A 21,711-nucleotide genomic window follows, 5' to 3' on the forward strand; every position below is an offset into this window, starting at 1 on the left:
TGTACGGATTGAGCTCCATGTTGCTGCTCTACATCTCTTTGATGTGGGAATGCTACTCAGACAGGCTACCTAGACCACTTGAACCCTAGTGGAATGAGCCCTAATGTGTCCAGAGGGATCTTAGCCAAATTGTCACAAGGAGTCTAGGTTTCACCTGAATGGCTTGGTCCTAGTTAATTAAAAAAGACAATGCTCTCATGATATGTTGAATGTGAAGTTTTATTTCAGCCAGGATAAAATGTGGATTAGGGAAGAAAACTAGGAGGTGAAGTGACTGATTGTGAATGTTGGAGACTACCTTGGATAGAAACTTTGGATGAGGTCTTGCAATGACTCTATCCTCCATCCTGAGACATGAACAGACTGAATGGCCTTGGATGGAAGGATGACTAGCAGAGATTACTGCCGGAAGCTCATTGATTTTAGGGACAATCCTGATTGCTTCAGGGAAAGTAAATAGTCCAATATTGCAAAAACTGGAGCTGTCAATGATGAGAGGAGTTATTGGACTGCCCGGACAGAAAACCTCTTCCATTTGGCCTTGTACGTCAGTCTACTCAAATGTTTTTCTGCTTTGTAGCTAAATGTCTGCCCCAAAGATGATGCAGTCAGTGCCTTGCTTCAGTTTCCTCAGCACACTAGGTATCACAGGAAAGGCAATCATCAGAACTGGAGTTCATAGAAAGAAAAAGGCATCTGTTAAAGCTTGGGTTCATGTCTCCTTTGGAACAAAAGCTCTGGCAGTTGCAGTGGCATGTCACAAACAGGTCCACTTGTGGAAACCCACATCTGTGAAAGATGCTGTGAAAGAATGTGGTCTTGAGGGACCATCCGTGGAGTCTCAATTAAGTCTTTGCTGAGCTGGTCCACCAACTATTCTGCATTCCTGGAAGAGGAAGGGACACCAACGTGATCCGATAACAGATACACCAATCCCAGAGATAGCTTTCTGGCAGAGTGGGGAGGACCTGGCTCTCCTGTGCGCCTGTTGGTGTAATGCATCACTGTGGTGTTGTCTGTAAGCACTTGTGAGAAAGGTAGATGATGCTGTTGATCAGAAGAGTGATAGTCACCATTGTATTCCTCCAAAACTTGAGATTGGGACAAGACAGAGATTGAGATGGATGAAGCTCTGTCTTGGGTGGGAATCTGACTAGAGATGCTGTCAAAGATGTAGGTTTCCTTACATATGGATCCACCCGCCAGTGGGACCAGTACAGTCACAGCTGATAGGGGTAGTGTGGAGACAAAACATATAGCTGAGTACTATGTGGGGGATTCCCTCGTGGTCTTCTGGTATCCCTCAAGGATTCATCCCTTGACTCTCTGCCACACTCCCACTGTGCCACCCATGGAGGTGAAGTGGCACATTCCAGGAAGGAAACTCTGCTTTGTCCTTCTGAGGAGGAAAATGAATACATTTCTTCCAGCACAGGGACAGTTCTGTCAGGCCTGTGTTGCTGTGGCATCAGTGCTGCAGGTGGTTTGATAATGACCTTCCATAGCGCCCCAGTGAGAGTTGAGGACAGTATTGGCCCCAGTGAAAGGTCTCTGGACACCATGTAATGCATGAGTGGCCAATCTTACGAGCCTTCAAACTACCTTGGAGTGCAGTCTTGTTCAGTACCAAAGAGGCGATTGAGTACCAAAGTGCTGGTTCTTGCTGCTGAGGTAGTTGGTATCAAAACTCCTAATGCAGAGGTGGAGGGTGCCAAGAAACTCTGTGCCAATGGCTTTGGTGTCTTACTGTCGATCCCAAAGACCACATGGTCCTTGGTGTGAGAGAGACTGTTAGTGCTGGTTTGGGTTTTGGTGCAGGACACTATGGTGAAACTCCATCTTCAGGCTTTTAGAAGAGTGAAGTTTAGGAGAGCCTTTCCATCCCTGGGTCCTTGGAGTACAGCAGTGTTCCTTTTGTGGCCCCCTTCTGAGGGCATCACTGAGATGGGTGATGAGTGAGGCTTCTGAGATGTCACCTGGGAGCTCAGTGTGGTGTCTTAGATCACCGGAGCACTTGATACGTGGAATGGGCCTGATACCTGGAGCATCTTGGAGGGCTTGGCAAGGGCCGATAAGGGTTGCATGGCCATCTCCAGGAGAAACAGCTTAAATTCTGCCTCCCTTGTTTTTTGACTCCTTTTGGAGAAAGAATTGCAAATTGAATGCTGCTCCTCCCCAAGCACAGCAGGCATCAAGTGAGGCTATTGTTTACCATCTACGGCATTCCAAGAGGGGCAGATCTTGAACCCTAGCAATTTAGGGTTTGCCATTGAAAGTTCTTGTATGATAGGAGGGGGTGATGAGGTTTGTACGTGGGGAAGCAAAAACGTATCACTATTCTGAGTAAGTTCAGACAATTATTTTCCATGTGGTAATGGGCAAAGAAAATGCATCTAACGAAGACATTAACTATTAACAATAACGAATCCTAACTATAGAAGCGTATCAGCGAACTTGCTGGGAGAAAGGACAACACCAGGTTCAGTCCTGCAACAATGCGTGGCAAAAGGGAACTAAGTGTGGGTTGTGACCCTTATATCCTTGACACCAAGAAGGTGGTCAGGGGCAGATCTAGCCCCCTGCAGACATGTTATTCAAAAGACTCCAATGTCATGCACATTGGCACCAAGAGTGGAATCCGTGCAGAGAATTACTTGAATCTAGATCAGGGGTTTTCAAACTGGGGGTCATGACCCCTCAAGGGGTTGCAAAGTTATTACTTGCGGGGTGGGGTCACGAGTTGTCAGCCTCCACCCCAAACCCCGTTTCACATCCATCATTTATAGTGTGAAATATATATAAAAAAGGGTTTTAATTTATAAGGGGAGGTCACACTCATAGGCTTGCTGTTTGAAAGGGATCACCAATACAAAAGTTTGAGAACCACTGATCTAGATCTCATGAGTAGCAATCCAGTGCCTCAAGCACAAGACCAACCTTCTGCTTTACAAAAGAGTTCAACCTGTGCACCAAAGACACATTTTAATGACATATCCTAATAAAAAGAACATCTAGATAATATGTAAAAGTATCCAGGAGTCCTCACTTCTGATATTCTGCAGAGGGCTCTACAAATCATCAGGCTGGGCTTGTCACTGCAGACTGGCATTTGGTGTGGTATTCACACTGGTATCATATATACTTACAAAGTAGTTTAATTGTAATTCAGCTTTTGTTAATGGATTGTGCTAATAAAGTGTGATCCTGTAACAAAAATAGTTTTTTTCCCCATGCTGCACTTAAAGTAACACAACTTTAACAGGAGCCACTACAGACTCAAAATACTGAGAAAATGAATCAGACAGAATAAATAGAAAAAATTACTACATTCCATGTTATTAGTTCCCCCCCCAAACTACCCACCCAAAAAACCAACCAACACTAAAACTCCTGCCATGTCATTGATACTGTGCAGAATAGAGACTCAAATATTTAAATGAATAAGGAAAGTTACGGCTTATCCTCTGAAAACAAAGCCAACGGAAAGCTGCTTTGTCCTGGAGAGCCTTGGATGACACTAGCTGAGCCTGCCATAAAGGTCTCCCTCCACTGCTCAAAAACTAAGCCATCTTGCTGTATTTAGCACTTTTTTCTAGACCACCCACTCAGACTCAGATACACAAACCACATGTGCCAGGAATGTCTGCCTTGCTCTGAAATCAATATCACCATTACGACCTTATTACTTGCACAGCCAGACTTTTAGTACAACACATTTGTTTTATCTTTTCAATACCTTTCATTTCTTGTCTTATTTGTGTGTATTCCCTTTGCTAATCTTTAGAAACTTTTGGAAATTGTTTAAGGGGAGAAATTGTGGGGAAAATATGTTTTTAGTACACCTTTCTTTCCCCTTTGGTGGAGATTAGCTTTACTTCTAGGTCTTAATAGAAACATGTAACTGACAATTTAACAAGCCTACAATTTCCTGAACTGGACACAGACCTTGAATTCTGTTTGCATCCAGCAGTAATGATGAAAGATAATCATTTATGCCATATTCTTATAAGAGATGAGGGCAAAGTATATTAATGGAAGGACCAGCTTTACAGCACAGGTTGGGTGATGGACCATAGGAAAATGCATGACCCATTTGAAGTGACATCAAAGAGTGGGAGATTTCCAGCTAGAACTATCCCCATCATGATGAAAATGCATCTCCTGTTGCATTCACAGATGAACATTTCACTTTGCTCAGTCTTCATGCTGAAAAAAAAAATCCAAGGTATTGCTTTATGGCAGAACGAATCAGCCTGATGTAGAAAGAGCAAATAGATTAGATATAATACTCACCATGAATATTAATCAGATATCAGTGTCTCAAATCCATTTCACGATAACTCAGATGTTTGTACCCTACTACAATCCACTTAACCCTCAGATCCTTGGGGTCAACAACAACCCAGTTATGCGAATACTACACTGAAGAGCCTCCAGCCTGAATATTGTGTCCTGCTATCTTAAACAAGATCTAAATGCTGATCAGCAAACAGTATTCTCTCCATTAATGCAAGGAATTATATTCAGCCATCTAATGTTTTTTTTTTAATCAAAACTGAAAGGGTATTGTTCTCATTGTGGTAATATTTCTCCTTCCTGTCTAGTCACTCTGGCACTTCTTGCTGCTCAAGTAAATGCAGGGCCCTTGCATAATTGTGCTTTGATGTAAATTTGTCTGCTCTCTCACTCACAGGGCCAGCCTTGTAAACTTACTTGTTCTAACTGCACTAATGCACTGGTTAAGTCACATGCACACACAAAAACGCTTCAGAAATAGGAGTTGTAGTCCCATCATCCACTAGAATTTCTTAATCCTTTCATGCCCAAGAGTAAATTTTCCAGGTACACTATCCAGCACTGGGAAATGGGCACCCATGAACAGTCTGTGCTAAGGAATTATTGTTAAAACAGAGTAAGAACCTTCATGAAATACAATATATACTGTTTAACAATTAGGGAAACTGTTGAGTTTCAGAAAAACATCTGTCTTGTACTTGTGAATCTTTAGGATAAGTTTTACATTATTTATTTTTATAGTGCCTGGTAGCTCCTGCCATGGTTAAGGGCCTGTCAGCATTTCCATCATAAGCCTCTATTTCAGTTTATTGTAGTAGGAGTGCCAAAATACATATTTACACGTTAGACAGCAGCACCTTTGTCTTTCTGATTTAAAATCCACTCTCTCAGTGTCCCCTAACTACAGACTGGATGGAGCAGTCACAAGTGACTGAGTAAATAGCATGATTTTAAGTGGAGTCTAAGTCGACTCCAGTTTAGCATCAAGCTGTGGAAGTCAATGGACCAATACGCACACACAAAAATACAGATTGAAATACGAGCCTGCTGAAAGATACGGTACACACAATTAAAATGCAAGCAAGTGAGGGAAGATAGAAAAGTAATCCAGATGGAACAAAGAAATATAACATGAAAGCAAATCAAACATTCTACTCCAGACACTGCTTGGATGAGATAATGCACATGACAACAAAAAACGACAAGTTTCTCTATAGACCTCTAACTACTTTCCCATCAGCTCTGCAAGCTCCAAGTAACAGTTTGAAATTTATGAGGTATTTCAAGAGGTCTGAAAACTAATGTAGCTTCTAAGAAATCCAGATAATAATTACACTTTTCACTGACCTGAAACAGCCTGTCACATACTTAATTTCGTTATGAAAACTAAAATCTGTCCTAAGTATCTTTTCTCTTATGAAGTCTTAATAAAATATTATGTTGGATCTCTCCAACCACAAGTACTACGTTTGCCTTACTTTTGAATTTATAAAGATAGATTTTACCTAAATTAATAACCACAGATGGAAATAACTAAACCACCTCTTACACTTCAAAGACTGTTACCGATACAGCACAAATTTAGTTATTTCATGCTTTACCTTTGATTCTCAAATTCTCAATTAATTTTACTTATTTTTTACCACGACTTGTGGCACCAAATACAGGTCTATTTTTTAAGAAGTTTCCTCTTGTGTTAAGGTGGATTAAGACACCTTTATAATTTAGGGGAAGTTGAAGTTTTCAAGGGACCCAAACTTCTATTAAAATGTTAAAATTTTATCCCACTTGGATATCCAACTGCTGAGGTGAACGTTTAGTTAGTTTCAAGAATAAAGTTTCAGAGGGGTAGATGTGTTAGTCTGTATCCCCCAAAACAACGAGGAGTTTGGTGGCACCTTATAGACAAACATTTATTTGGGCATTTGCCATGCTTCCCTGCATCTGAAGAAGTGGGTTTTTTACCCATGAAAGCTTATGCCCAAATAAATCTTTAAGAATAAAGTTGTGCTTTCCATGATATACAATGGTTTCTCTCTAATAACAAGTGTTCAACTAGTGCTGCAAAAGAGGGTTTTAAAATATTGCTTACTGCTGACCTCTATCTGGTCAACTTAATCCATTATTCAAATTCATTCAGTTAAATTTTTTTTTAATAGGTCGGCACTAAATGAAATCCCAAACCTTTTATTCTCTTGCACTTAAAAGCTAATGTAGCGGTTGTAAGGTAGAGTGTATGTGAAAACTGGTCCCAAAGATCAATGCTCATAAACGTGGTCGATTTAGGTAGGGTTATTATGATTTTTCTTTTAAGAGAAATATGACTATTTGAAATTAATTGAAAAAGGATTTATTTTGTTTCTGCATACAAAATTGGATGAAAATAGCTAATGTAAAACTTTGTTTTTTTTTAAAGAGATCAATGCTTAGTGACTCTTATTCTATCAGAATTTTGTGGAAAACTCACTTTACAGTTAACACACACAAAATGCAGCTGCAGTCTGTTTATTTCCCAATCTTATCCAAGTAGAGCACTAATATTTTATTTAAGGATGATCAAGGATTTATATGAAATTCAGAGGTAAAGTTATATTGTTATTGCAATAGTCTCCCTTTTATATGGGCTTCCCTACCCTTCCTCATCCATTCATATGTACAATAGAAGTTGGCTAGTATTTTTATGGGTAACATGACTTATTTCACCAGTTATTTAAAACAGCAGGATATTCAATTCACGCTAGAAGAAATCTTGGGTTCCCTTCCCCTCCTGAAGCTCAAGAGTTTTTACCACAAAATTTAGTTAGAAAAGTCAAAATGGACCAGACTCCACATGTATCGGATTTAACTAAAAGGTAGTAAGTTGAATGTGCACTATTAGTTCAAAGACTTTTTTAGAGATTGCTTTTAGAGTTCAAAACATTTTCATATAAAATGTTGACAAAAATTAACCCCCCCCAACATGCCTCCCCCACCCTCCCATCATCATCCTCCCAATGTCAAAATGATTTTTAAAGACGTTTTCCCCAACAATTGCACATTGAGACGTGGACTTAACAACATAATGCTTCAAGTATGTTTCATGCCAATCGTCAATAAGAGTCATAACATTACTGAAAAAAGTACACTTGTTCTTTTGGAAGCCTGAAAGAGACCTTCCATGGGAGTATGGTTAAACAACATTTTAAATTTAAAAAACTGAAAAAACCCCAAAATAAAATATACGACTTTCTTTGGACTTAAAGAAACAGTGTTGATAATTCCCATTTGAATATGAAGAAATAACCCCAGCAGGAATCTAGTTTCACTGTACTGCACAAAACCATGTACATGAAACAATAAAACATACAGATACTACCATTGTTCAACTGTGTATGAATATACTACATCTGGCATATAAGCATACATGGGAAATATACTGGCCTCTCTGCAAACACGTTTTCTTAAGGCTGAACAAATCTTCGGATCCAGAAGTATTTCTTAATTACATTCTCTTTTCATCAGGGTCAAGAGTTTAATTTCCCATAAAGAGGTGACTGTTTCATAATTAAATCACCATAATGAGATCACAGATCATTGATTTTAAACCATTTGTAAATTCTCTGGATCGCACAGGTATGTGAAATAGTCCTCATTTTAAGGAAGTGTACATGGAAGAACATTTGTTTTCACAGACAAGAAATCCTTCTGGAAACGCAAGCAGATTATTCAACAGGTACTGAAATCTGGAACCTATAACCACACATTTTATTTATATATATATATATATATATATATATATATATATATATATATATATATATATATATATATATATTTTCCAACATGTCACTGTATAACGACGAAGATATTTTTTCAAAGAAAGGATTTTAATTTATCAGATGTAAAAAAAAAGTGTAAGCAGACCATGTACTATATGAACAAACAAAAATACTATGCCAACAGTTTTTATGGTAAAGGTATGTCACATACTGGCAGCAGAAGAGTATTGAAACTCGCAGTAATAAATAGCTCCAAATTAAGAATTTTCTACAACATTTCCTTAGAAAACAGGACCAGTATTCTTCCTTTTATGGTGATCCTGTAGAACACCTTCACTTTTATATATATCTAATATTATAACATTAAAACAGACACAAGAATGTTGATGACAAACAATGCTGGATTCAGAACAGTACACAGTAACACTTTTTTGTTACAAGTCCTACTGGTTTATTGACTAAGGCTAGACAGCAAGTCACAGGATCCTATTTGGTGCATTTTTTACCATGGTCTAAGATCAATAAATGGATAGAACCAAGGACCTGTGGTCCAACCCACTGTGGCAGACTGGAGACAAATATTAGGGCCACTTTTTGGTCCCCCACTTCGTACCTTGTTTCCTGGAACTGCAGAAGTGGAAACAAGACTATAGTGTTTTAAGTGACTAGAGAAAGTCAGCAATAAGTGGCATTTTAACATGAGTAAGGTTACTAGGCTTGTGATGGTGCTGCATCAAAGGAGCATACAGGGAAACCGAGTACTTGTAACATCTGGTAGTGTCATTCCCTCAATGACTTTAGAATATATGTATGCAATAATAAATAGATCAGTTATGTAATAAGGCAGTGTGTTGAACATGCATTCGTCTTGTGGACTGGAACACCACAGAGAGATACATGATACCATACACATTCATTAAGAACAAGTTTTTTTGTGTTTTTTTGTGTGGTTTTTTTTCAAGGCTATCCAGGCTAACTCTTCCAGAACATTTCCTTGGTGAGAAGAGCGATCCTCTGAGTCTTGTCACTTTTCCTCTCCTTTATCAAGAGATGATGACTGGCTTTAAAGAAAAATAAAGCTGAAGAGGGTTGGTTTATTTTTTTCCATTTTGGTTGCATCACTTTGAATGTTTTATTTAAAAAACAGTTTTTGATGCAGCCAGATGCTGTATCCTCAGGATGTTCCAGATGTTTCCAGGTAACTCTGTAGTTTACGGACTGTGGTTTTGTCCAGTGAGCAAAGGTCAAAGTCAAAGGTTGTGTTTGTGATATGAAAGTGTCCAGTTTCTTCTATAAGGTTTACGATCTGGGAGGAGAAAGAGAAAAAGAATATTTAGGTGAAAATCCCATCCTTTTCATATTTTTAGGATGTACTGCACAATTGAATGCTCCTACTAAAGTATTACTGTGTAATGAATATGAACAAGTCCACAAGACCACAATTCCAAAATAACAAATGGAACAAAATCAGAACCTTTTATGTTAAATTCCCCTTCCATCCCTCCCCTGAAGTTCTAGTAGTTTTGACAAAACAGAATCTTAATTCAAACTACACCTGTTTGTTCCCCCAGAACATAACAAATAAGGGTATCCAAAACTAAGGCCAAACGCCAGCTAACTTCCAGCTGGAATTAACACTTAACAATAATTATTAGCACTGCGAAGAGGTTTTTTTTTAAAATCTTAAAAGCCTTTCACAAATTGCTAACTAATTATTTTTAAAAGTCTTTGGGAGGCATGGAGCTAAAATTTTTGCCCAGTTCATTTATCTGGCTCATAGCTAGGAATTCTGTTATTACAGGACATGATTGGTATTAAACCTTTTGCAAGTACAAATATTTGTAATATGTTTACCTTTAAAGAGGAAAACAAGGTCAAAGGATTTTACAAGACAGAAATTGAGTACCACAGGCTAAGACAAAATGGTAAAAGAGAAGGAAAGAGGCACTGTCGTAAGCTACTGCAATAAATATACTTTCATTAAAGCTAATTATATATCTGTGTATATTTAAATCGACTAGTAGTAGATTGTAAACTGTTTGGGACAGAGACAGTCTTTTTGTGTGTTTGAACAGCACCTAGCATAATGGAGCCCATGTCCACCTAGGGGCACCTAATAAAAAATAATAACAGATCTGTTTATAAAATGTCTTATGTATGTTTGGTGTCTGTTTTCCCACCCGTGGTCTGGTTTACCGGACACTTTGATAATGTTATCAAGCTTGTTATGTAATATTTGGCCTTTGATGACTGTTGGGATCCCGTAAACTCTTGGAGGAGGGGAACAATCCTTACAAAATAGTTACCACAGTTTAAAACAAAACTTCACAAAAACACAAATTCAGTTACAGTGGAAATCTCAACAGATCTTGCATCAATTGTTAATTCCAGGAATATCCACTACATCTTTTGGATTAACAACTCTACATCAAGTATGATATATTTTAAAGCAAAACAGGTGTTTAAAGTTAAACCACAAACTAATCTAATTGACTCAAGAAGAAAAGGGGAAACTCCTTTAGCTGGTGATGCAACATATTGGTCAGATTACCTAGTGTTCAAACATGTCCAGCCAGAAAAGGGGCGGTGGGCCCCGCCAGGAATGGTGAAGGACATACGTGAGCTAGTTCATTTCACACTAAGGCTACGTCTACACTACACAGCTTTTAGCGACATGGCTGTGTCGTCACAGCTGTGCTGCTAAAAGTCGTGCAGTGTAGCCACTGTTTGTCGGCTCTCCTAGCAAAAAAAAACTTCTACCCCCAACGAGCGGCGTTTGCGTTGTCGGCAGGAGAGCGCTCCTGCTGACAATGCACTGTTCATAGCGGCACTTGTCGCAACAAAACTTTTGTCTTTCGGGTATGGGGGGGGCGGGCGGGGGTTTAACACCTCTGAAAGACAAAGGTTTTGTCATTCAATTGCCAACATAGATATAGCCTGCATAAAAGATCATTTATATCTGGAAGGAGCAGTTATGCTGAAAGCTGATTTTCTATAAAATTTAACTCTGAATAAATGTATGCTTTATGGCATGTATCTAGACAAACTAGTCACACTTAGGAGAGCAATACCATTATTTGTTAAATGTTGACAGTGAGGAAGGGGCAAGTGATAGCTCATGGAATCAGACTCCACATGCACCTGCTTTCCATTAGGCAGAACCCCAAGGCACCTCTTTCAGCTGGCACACTGAGGGAGATGTGGTACCATGGCAGCTGCAATGCCAGTGAATCTACAATCACATGGATTATCTGGAATAAAGTCACAGAGGGAGCAGAGAGGACCGCTACTTCTCTCCACATTCTTTCCATTTCTATCTGTCTGGGAATTTAGAAATGCTCATTTGTCATGTCCATTCCACATGTTTAGCCACACCCAAGCTATACACAGCTCATTTAGTTGGGGTAGAGAATTCCTTATCCCAGCCCAAGAATCAAGTTATATGGAGCAAATCCTTGTTGCACAGGATTTGTTCCATTGTTTAGGAGTTAGCCCTTTTTCAACTAGATTGTTTTTCATTCCCTGACTTCAAGCATTACAACCCTAGCTTTTCTGAGTTGGATCTTTTTAAAAGTCAATGCCACTAAGTATAAGAAACTTCTGATTTGTCTAAAGAAACTTCATCTTCCGCTTTAGAGTTAATTCTCACGACTCATTTCCTAAACAGTGAGATGACTGGTAATTAAACTGTGGTTATGGCTTTCCTTGAAAAGAACACACACAATTGTCACGCTTACAGAATGAATTTCTACAGCAGCATTACTGAGGTCTTACAACTCTGTCTTGGCCAACTGGATTGTGCTTGGCAACCCAATAGTGTAATAAATAGTGGTTTATGGATTTTATAGAGAAAAAGCCTTCACACTCAGTTTTAGGATGAGAGGAAGCAGAAAAGGAGCAAACAGAAACATATATTTCATTTTCTGAGGAAGAGGAAAAATAACCCCTTTGTTTAGTATATTGAAAGAAAAAGGTTCAGTTCAAATGTCTATTTCCCCAAGAGTTTCAAATGCACTTGAAACTTCTTGGCACAATATCATTTAACCACTCTGCAAATGCAACTGTCAAATATTACAGATGTGAGGGGATTTTGGAACCTACAGCATGAGCAAAGAGTATATAGGTGAATTTAGCTCCCCGCTTTACAAGACTAATGAACTTAAACTATTTTGAAAAAAAAAATGTTGGTACATTTGACACTATAAAAATATTCAAGACGTTGCTTATCTTGAAAATGTGGATATTTGTGTAGAATTTTTTTTATATGGGCAACTGTTAAGGAGATTTCTTTAAATGCTGGATAGATCAAGACTGGAGATATTTATGTAAATTGTTTCTTAGCCTGTAAGCTCTTATGGGCAAGGGACTCTGCTTTTGTATGCATTTGTAAACCATGTAGAACAATGGGGCCATGATCCTGATTAGAAGCTCTGGGTACTGCTGTAACAAACATTTTCTGCACATGCAGTTCTACTTTTGATTTGATGTTGAATTTTACCAATTTAGTATGAGACTTAGGTAAGTTACTCTTTCTGAATTTTAGATTACAGCCCGTTTAAATTTTATTCAGACAAACATCTATCAGTTTCACTAAAACTTTGCATCATACTGTCCACATTACGCTATGCTGTATTAAAATACGTTTCCACACAATTACGATGGGCATATGGCCTAAACAGCTACACTGCAATTGTAAAGCCCTGCAGCCCAAGCCCCTTGAGCCTGAGTCAGCTGATATGGGCCAGCTGCGGGTGTTTCATTGCAGTGTAGGAGAGCTCTTTTATTTAAAACCTGCAAGCTTTCGTGAGGTTAGATAATGGATTCTGACCCATCCCTACATGAAACAATCTGCTGTTATAGGTGCCTTATTTTGTTTTTGAGCACACTATCTAAATTGTTGTTCCTTTTCCAACAGTAGAAGGAAAACACTCCGATTACAAATGATGGACAGAATATAGATTAGAATGACAAACCTGGTAAAAAATACAATAGTTGTAGTGCAATGTAAATAACTTATTTTAAAAAATAAAGCAGTGACTAGTCCAAAGACAACATTTGTTTAATTTCTCCTCCCATTTTTATTCTTTCAACAAATGGTTCTTTCTCCCTGTACCAGAGAGGAAGAGGCTTACAACACTAATGCTAAATGAAATAATGTGGAGTGGGGTTGTGAATTGGAGGATTGAACTGCACCATTTGGAAACAAGGTAAAAGTGAGAGAGAAGAATGCCTCTCAGAATTAAAACTGCTCTTTCTAACTACACAAATTCTTTTTCCCCAGGTGGGGAAAAAGGTTCAGTTTGGATTTAAATTAGACCAGAACTCTGAACACCGAAAATCCAAGTTCAGATACTGCCCCTGGAATTGATTCTGGTTTATCAGCACTTCATTTAAAGCTGTGCCTCTCAGCTTCAGTTTTTTCAGTTTTTTGGGACTTTTAATCTAATACTTTCTACTTCATCTATCCATTTTATCATTAACAACCCACCCACCCACAACCTTTCCCATCTCCTCAGGTCCTACACTGAAATTCAGAGCAAAATTTTAAATGATGAAGCAAAATACTAGATACCAGACAGCAAAAAACTGTGATATGTGGAAACTTCTCTCTTTTAGAGAGTCCTCAGTCCTCTCTTGTGACAGGAACATGGGAAGAAATCCAGCCTCCTTTTGTAAAGTTAGGAATGTAATCCACATCACTAATGCATCGTCTCCAAATACAACAACTAGCTGGTAATCAAGTTTATGTACATTGGGGAAGGTGAGAGGTAACCCTCCTTAGAAGAATTCTGTTTAATATGTTTCCCTGTGATACTGTGTCAGAACAGTACCCTTCGCTAACTTCCATAACAATATACTTGATTTTGAAATATAAAAACACTTAGGAGTGTTAACAGATGCATTTTTAAGAAACACAATACACTTTAAAAATGAGATTAAAAACCTCTTTTATTGAGTAGTATCTACTCCAGGCTTTTTAAGCCCCAGACTAAGTCATATAAACATTTTAACCCTATCCCTCATCCTGGTCTCAAGAAATATATCCACTGTGTCAAGGACACCTGATAAATCAGAGTGAAATGAACCCCAAAAGTTTTAAGGGATGTACAAAAATACATCAGGATAGACCCCGACAGTTCTATGAAAAGCTTCTAAAATTTTGGAGTTCTTGAGTGCCTGCCAACGAGAGTAGTGTTCATGACTTATAATATTAGCACACACATCCTTATACTATTCAAAAATACTAGAAAAAGAATAAAGGTTTAGATTAGTTGCCAGGAAGCCTGACAGTTATAATGTTAGAAACACAACATTAAAACGTTTTATTCCAAGTATCCAGGCAGCAAAGTCCAAAAATATCCCATTTGTGAGCTTTGCTTTTCTGCCTTAATGTACAATTTTGTTTACACAATGTTGCTCCAGCTCAGTTTTATCACCATCCATCATGCCACAACAATTTATCTGTCTTAAACAAGAAAATGAGCATGTCTGCATGAGGGGACTAGAGTGCAAATGACAAACCCATTTTCGATGTATGGAGGGTTTTAAACCATATGATAGTTCCCAGATTTGCAAGCTTCCCTCAGATGCCCACATTTTCAAAACTTGGGTGCTTCCTGAAATTAAGCACCTAAATCTGTATTTAGATACCTAAATGAATGGCTTGTTTTTCAGTGGTGCTGAGCACGTCTGATTTCCATTGATCACTCCCCATCCCTAGGCTTCAGAGCCCAAGCTCCAGCCCGAGCCAGAGCTTGAAAGCGCTGTCTAAACAGCTATTTCTAGATCTCAAGGCCCACTAGCCTGAGTCTGTTAACCCACACTGGAAGGCTCGCTCCCATGGACTGTGTAGACATACCAAATGGTGCTCAGTGTTTTGGAAAAGCCCTTGACTTTGACAGAACTATGACACCTTACATGAGTGGAGGATGTGCCCCCTTGCGCCTAAACGCATGCGGTGAAATCCTGGCCCATTGAATTTGATGGCAAAATTCCCAGTGACTTCAATGGGGTCAGGATTTCACCCATGGTGACTAAGTATGAATCCATTGGTCGAGATGTAAGCTTGAGTACTGGTAAATGGCTAACTTAATCTGCTGCTGTTTTACTTCTAATTGCATAAAAGCTGTTGCATTATTAGAAGAAATCTCAATCCCTTCCATTTATCATACATATTCCCTAGAAGAGAAAATGGGGAAGATTTTTTTTTAAATGTGATTTTTGTTGTAATTTCTATCTGGTAGCACACCCTCCCACCTTCCCCCACCCCCATACACAAATACTAGTAAATAGATTTCCCATGTGTCCCAGTTCTTGGTCATCTAATCTTTTGCATCTACAGTCTACCTCTTGGCCACTTCATAGGTACCTTTAGCCTTAACTACCACCTTTACATTGATATTACTCAAATATGTATAATTTGACATCTATAATGTCATATAATAATACTCTTGTCTGCTCTCCCTCCCCCAAACTTGTGGACTCAACTCAGCTTCCTTCAACTAATTGTCTCTCAGAGAATTGCTTCTCTTGGGCAAGAGCAGCATCCTCGACCAGCTACATCTTTCTTCCTTTGTTCTTCAGCTGAGAACTCCTGTTTGCTATCATCATGCATCGACTTGGTAACAAGTAAGACTGCAAAACTTTCCTCCTCCTTCCATAGTCCTCAATTCTGCAAGGCTACATCTCTCATCAGATATTCAGCATGGCCTACAAGTACATCTGCTTCAACTTTAACCCCGCTAAAGTCCTGATCTATGCTTTCATTTCTTCTTCCTCTGACTTGCAACCCCTTTATGTCCCTGCTCTTCAGACTATCACATGCAGAATACTGCTGCTTGCTCTCCTGTATACCAAAAGAGACCATAACCTCCTCCCAAAGAATCACAGAAGATTAGGGTTGGAAGAGACCTCAGGAGGTCATCTAGTCTAATTCCCTGCTCAAAGCAGGGCAAACACCAACTAAATCATCCCAGACAGGGCTTTGTCAAGCTGGGCCTTAAAAACCTCTAAGGATCGAGATTCCACCATCTCACTAGATAATCCATTACAGTGCTTCACCACCCTCCTAGTGAAACAGTGTTTCCTAATATCCAACCTAGACCTCCCCCACTGCAACTTGAGACCATTGCTTCTTGTTCTGTCATCTGCCACCACTGAGAACAGCTGAGCTCCATCCTCTTTGGAACCCCCCTTCAGGTAGTTGAAGGCCGCTATCAAATCCCCCCTCACTTTTCTCTTCTGCAGACTAAATAAGCCCAGTTCCCTCTGCCTCTCCTCATAAGTCATACGCCCCAGCTCCCTAATAATTTTCATTGCCCTCTGCTGGACTCTCTCCAATTTGTCCACATCCCTTCTGTAGTGTTGGAACCAAAACTGGACGCAATACTCCAGGTGTGGCCTCACCCGTGCTGAATACACGGGAATAATCACTTCCCTCGATCTGCTGGCAATGCTCCTACTAATACAGTCCAATATGCCGTTGGCCTTCTTGGCAATGAGGGCACACTGCTGACTCATATCCAGCTTCTCATCCACTGTAATCCCCAGGTCCTTTTCTGCAGAACTGCTGCTCAGCCTGTCGGTCCCCAGCCTGCAGCAGTGCATGGGATTCTTCCTTCCTAAGTGCAGGACTCTGCACTTGTCCTTGTTGAACCTCATCAGATTTCTTTTGGCCCAATCCTCCAATTTGTCTAGGTCACTCTGGACTCTATCCCTACCCTCCAGCATATCTACCTCTCCCCCCAGCTTAGTGTCATCCACAAACTTGCTGACAGTGCAATCCATCCCATCATACAGATCCTTGATGAAGATGTTGAACAAAACAAGCCCCAGGACTGACTCCTGGAGCACTTCGCTTGATACCAGCTGCCAACTGGACCTTGAGCTATTGATCACTACCCATTGAGCCCGACAATCTAGACAGCTTTCTATCCACCTTAGAGTCCATTCATCCAAACCATACTTTTTTAACTTGCTGGCAACAATACTGTGGGAGAACGTATCAAAAGCTTTGCTAAAGTCAAGATATATCACATTCACCGCTTTCCCCATATCCACAGATCCAGTTATCTCATCATAGAAGGCAATCAGGTTGGTTGGGCATGACTTGCCCTTGGTGAATCCATGTTGACTGTTCCTGATCACCTTCCTCTTCTCCAAGTGCTTCAAAATGGATTCCTTGAGGACCTGCTCCATGATTTTGCCAGGGACTGAAGTGAGGCTGACCAGTCTGTAGTTCCCCAGGTTCTCTTTCTTCCCTTTTTTAAATATGGGCACTATATTTGTCTTTTTCCAATGTCTGGGACCTCCCCCAATCACCATGAATTTTCAAACATAATGGCCAATGGCTCTGCATTCACATCAGCCAACTCCCTCAGCATCCTTGGATGCATTAGATCTGGACCCATGGACTTGTGCACATCCAGCTTTTCTAAATAGTCCTTAACCTGTTCTTTCACCACTGAGGGCTGCTCACCTCCTCCCCATACTGTGTTGCCCAGTGCAGCAGCCTGGGAGCTGACCTTGTCTGTGAAGACTGAGGCAAAAAAAAGCATTGAGTTCTGTAGCTTTTTCCACATCATCTGTCACTATGTTGCCTCCCCCATTCAGTAAAGGTCCCACACTTTCCCTGACCTTCTTCTTGTTGCTAACATATATGTAGAAACCCTTCTTGTTACCCTTCACATCCCTTGCTAGCTGCAACTCCAATTGTGCCTTGGCCTTCCTGATTACACCCCCTGCATGCTCGAGTAATACTTTTATACTCCTCCCTAGTCATCTGTCCAAATTTCCACTTCTTGTAAGCTTCCTTTTTGAGTTTAAGCTCACCGAAGATTTCACTGTTAAGTCAAGCTGGTTGCCTGCCATATTTGCTATTCTTTCTGCACTTTGGGATGGTTTGTTCCTGCGCCCTCCATAAGGCTTCTTTAAAATACAGACAGCTCTTCTGGACTCCTTGCCCCCTCATATTAACTTCCCAGGGGATCCATCAGTTCCCTAAGGGAGTCAAAGTCTGCTTTTCTGAAGTCCAAGGTGCGTATTTTGCTACTCTCCTTTCTTCCTTTTGTGAGGATCCTGATCTCAACCATCTCATAGTCACTGCTGCCTAGATTGCCACCCACTTCTACTTCCCCTACCAATTCTTCCCCGTTTGTAAGCAGCAGGTCAAGAGGAGCACGGCCCCTAGTCAGTTGTTCCAGCACTTGTACCAGGAAGTTGTCCCCAACACACTCCAAACACTTCCTGGATTGTCTGTGCATTGCTATATTGTTCTCCCAGCACATGTCAGAGTGATTGAAACCCCCCATTAGTACCACGGCCTGTGATCTGGAAACTTCAGTTAGTTGTCTGAAGACAGCCTCATCTACCTCATCCTTCTGATCCGGTGGTCTATAGCACACACAAACCATGACAGGTTTCAGAGTAACAGCCGTGTTAGTCTGTATTCGCAAACAGAAAAGGAGTACTTGTGGCACCTTAGAGACTAACCAATTTATTTGAGCATGAGCTTTCGTGAGCTACAGCTCACTTCATCGGATGCATGCCGTGGAAACTGCAGCAGACTTTATATATACACAGAGAATATGAAAAAATACCTCCTCCCACCCCACTGTCCAGCTGGTAATAGCTTATCTAAAGTGATCATCAGGTGGGCCATTTCCAGCACAAATCCAGGTTCTCTCACCCTCCACCCCCCCCACACAAATTCACTCTCCTGCTGGTGATAGCCCATCCAAAGTGACAACTCTTTACACAATGTGCATGATAATAAAGTTGGGCCATTTCCTGCACAAATCCAGGTTCTCTCACCCCCTCACCCCCCTCCCAAAAACCACACACACAAACTCACTATCCTGCTGGTAATAGCTCATCCAAAGTGACCATTCTCCCTACAATGTGCATAATTAAGGTGGGCCATTTCCAGCACAAATCCAGATTTTCTCACCCCCCCACCCCCCCATACACACACAAACTCACTCTCCTGCTGGTAATAGCTCATCCAAACTGACCACTCTCCAAGTTTAAATCCAAGTTAAACCAGAACATCTGGGGGGGGGGGGTAGGAAAAAACAAGAGGAAATAGGCTACCTTGCATAATGACTTAGCCACTCCCAGTCTCTATTTAAGCCTAAATTAATAGTATCCAATTTGCAAATGAATTCCAATTCAGCAGTTTCTCGCTGGAGTCTGGATTTGAAGTTTTTTTGTTTTAAGATAGCGACCTTCATGTCTGTGATTGCGTGACCAGAGAGATTGAAGTGTTCTCCGACTGGTTTATGAATGTTATAATTCTTGACATCTGATTTGTGTCCATTTATTCTTTTACGTAGAGACTGTCCAGTTTGACCAATGTACATGGCAGAGGGGCATTGCTGGCACATGATGGCATATATCACATTGGTGGATGTGCAGGTATACGAGCCTCTGATAGTGTGGCTGATGTTATTAGGCCCTGTGATGGTGTCCCCTGAATAGATATGTGGGCACAATTGACAACGGGCTTTGTTGCAAGGATAAGTTCCTGGGTTAGTGGTTCTGTTGTGTGGTATGTGGTTGTTGGTGAGTATTTGCTTCAGGTTGCGGGGCTGTCTGTAGGCAAGGACTGGCCTGTCTCCCAAGATTTGTGAGAGTGTTGGGTCATCCTTTAGGATAGGTTGTAGATCCTTAATAATGCGTTGCAGGGGTTTTAGTTGGGGGCTGAAGGTGACGGCTAGTGGCGTTCTGTTATTTTCTTTGTTAGGCCTGTCCTGTAGTAGGTAACTTCTGGGAACTCTTCTGGCTCTATCAATCTGTTTCTTTACTTCTGCAGGTGGGTATTGTAGTTGTAAGAAAGCTTGATAGAGATCTTGTAGGTGTTTGTCTCTGTCTGGGGGGTTGGAGCAAATGCGGTTGTATCGCAGAGCTTGGCTGTAGACGATGGATCGTGTGGTGTGGTCAGGGTGAAAGCTGGAGGCATGCAGGTAGGAATAGCGGTCAGTAGGTTTCCGGTATAGGGTGGTGTTTATGTGACCATTGTTTATTAGCACTGTAGTGTCCAGGAAGTGGATCTCTTGTGTGGACTGGACCAGGCTGAGGTTGGTGGTGGGATGGAAATTGTTGAAATCATGGTGGAATTCCTCAAGGGCTTCTTTTCCATGGGTCCAGATGATGAAGATGTCATCAATATAGCGCAAGTAGAGTAGGGGCTTTAGGGGACGAGAGCTGAGGAAGCGTTGTTCTAAATCAGCCATAAAAATGTTGGCATACTGTGGGGCCATGCGGGTACCCATAGCAGTGCCGCTGATCTGAAGGTATACATTGTCCCCAAATGTGAAATAGTTATGGGTAAGGACAAAGTCACAAAGTTCAGCCACCAGGTTAGCCGTGACATTATCGGGGATAGTGTTCCTGACGGTTTGTAGTCCATCTTTGTGTGGAATGTTGGTGTAGAGGGCTTCTACATCCATAGTGGCCATGATGGTGTTATCAGGAAGATCACCGATGGATTGTAGTTTCCTTAGGAAGTCAGTGGTGTCTCGAAGGTAGCTGGGAGTGCTGGTAGCGTAGGGCCTGAGGAGGGAGTCTACATAGCCAGACAATCCTGCTGTCAGGGTGCCAATGCCTGAGATGATGGGGCGCCCAGGATTTCCAGGTTTATGGATCTTGGGTAGTAGATAGAATATCCCAGGTCGGGGTTCCAGGGGTGTGTCTGTGTGGATTTGATCTTGTGCTTTTTCAGGAAGTTTCTTGAGCAAATGCTGTAGTTGCTTTTGGTAACTCTCAGTGGGATCATAGGGTAATGGCTTGTAGAAACTCGTGTTGGAGAGCTGCCGAGCAGCCTCTTGTTCATATTCCGACCTATTCATGATGACAACAGCACCTCCTTTGTCAGCCTTTTTGATTATGATGTTAGAGTTGTTTCTGAGGCTGTGGATGGCATTGTGTTCTGCACGGCTGAGGTTATGGGGCAAGTGATGCTGCTTTTCCACAATTTCAGCCCATGCACGTCGGCGGAAGCACTCTATGTAGAAGTCCAGTCTGCTGTTTCGACCTTCAGGAGGAGTCCACCTAGAATCCCTCTTTCTGTAGTGTTGGTAGGAAGGTCTCTGTGGATTAGTATGTTGTTCAGAGGTATTTTGGAAATATTCCTTGAGTCGGAGACGTCGAAAATAGGATTCTAGGTCACCACAGAACTGTATCATGTTCGTGGGGGTGGAGGGGCAGAAGGAAAGGCCCCGAGATAGAACAGCTGCTTCTGCTGGGCTGAGAGTATAGTTGGATAGGTTAACAATATTGCTAGGTGGGTTGAGGGAACCATTGCTGTGGCCCCTTGTAGCATGTAGTAGTTTAGAAAGTTTAGTGTCCTTTTTCTTTTGTAGAGAAGCAAAGTGTGCGTTGTAAATGGCTTGTCTAGTTTTAGTAAAGTCCAGCCACGAGGAAGTTTTTGTGGAAGGTTGGTTTTTTATGAGAGTATCCATTTTTGAGAGCTCATTCTTAATCTTTCCCTGTTTGCTGTAGAGGATGTTGATCAGGTGATTCCGCAGTTTCTTTGAGAGCGTGTGGCACAAGCTGTCAGCATAGTCTGTGTGGTATGTAGATTGTAATGGATTTTTTACCTTCAGTCCTTTTGGTACGATGTCCATCTGTTTGCATTTGGAAAGGAAGATGATGTCTG

At 40.9% G+C, this 21,711-nt stretch overlaps 1 protein-coding gene across 3 annotated transcripts in view; it reads right to left on the bottom strand.

Moving 5' to 3' along the window:
• Positions 1-8,180: 8,180 nt before the first annotated feature.
• The window catches only part of MLLT3 (MLLT3 super elongation complex subunit), a 229,620-nt gene continuing 216,089 nt past the window's right edge, over positions 8,181-21,711 (bottom strand). For all 3 annotated transcript variants that reach the window (XM_084629216.1, XM_084629214.1, XM_084629215.1), the window contains one exon: positions 8,181-9,360. In XM_084629216.1, the coding sequence (XP_084485342.1) occupies positions 9,229-9,360 (132 nt within the window). In that variant the 3' untranslated portion in view covers positions 8,181-9,228. The remainder of the gene's footprint in view (positions 9,361-21,711) is intronic.

The sequence above is a fragment of the Lepidochelys olivacea genome (genome assembly GCF_965140295.1).
Source record: "Lepidochelys olivacea isolate rLepOli2 genome assembly, chromosome: 5".
NCBI classification, from domain to species: Eukaryota; Metazoa; Chordata; order Testudines; family Cheloniidae; genus Lepidochelys; species Lepidochelys olivacea.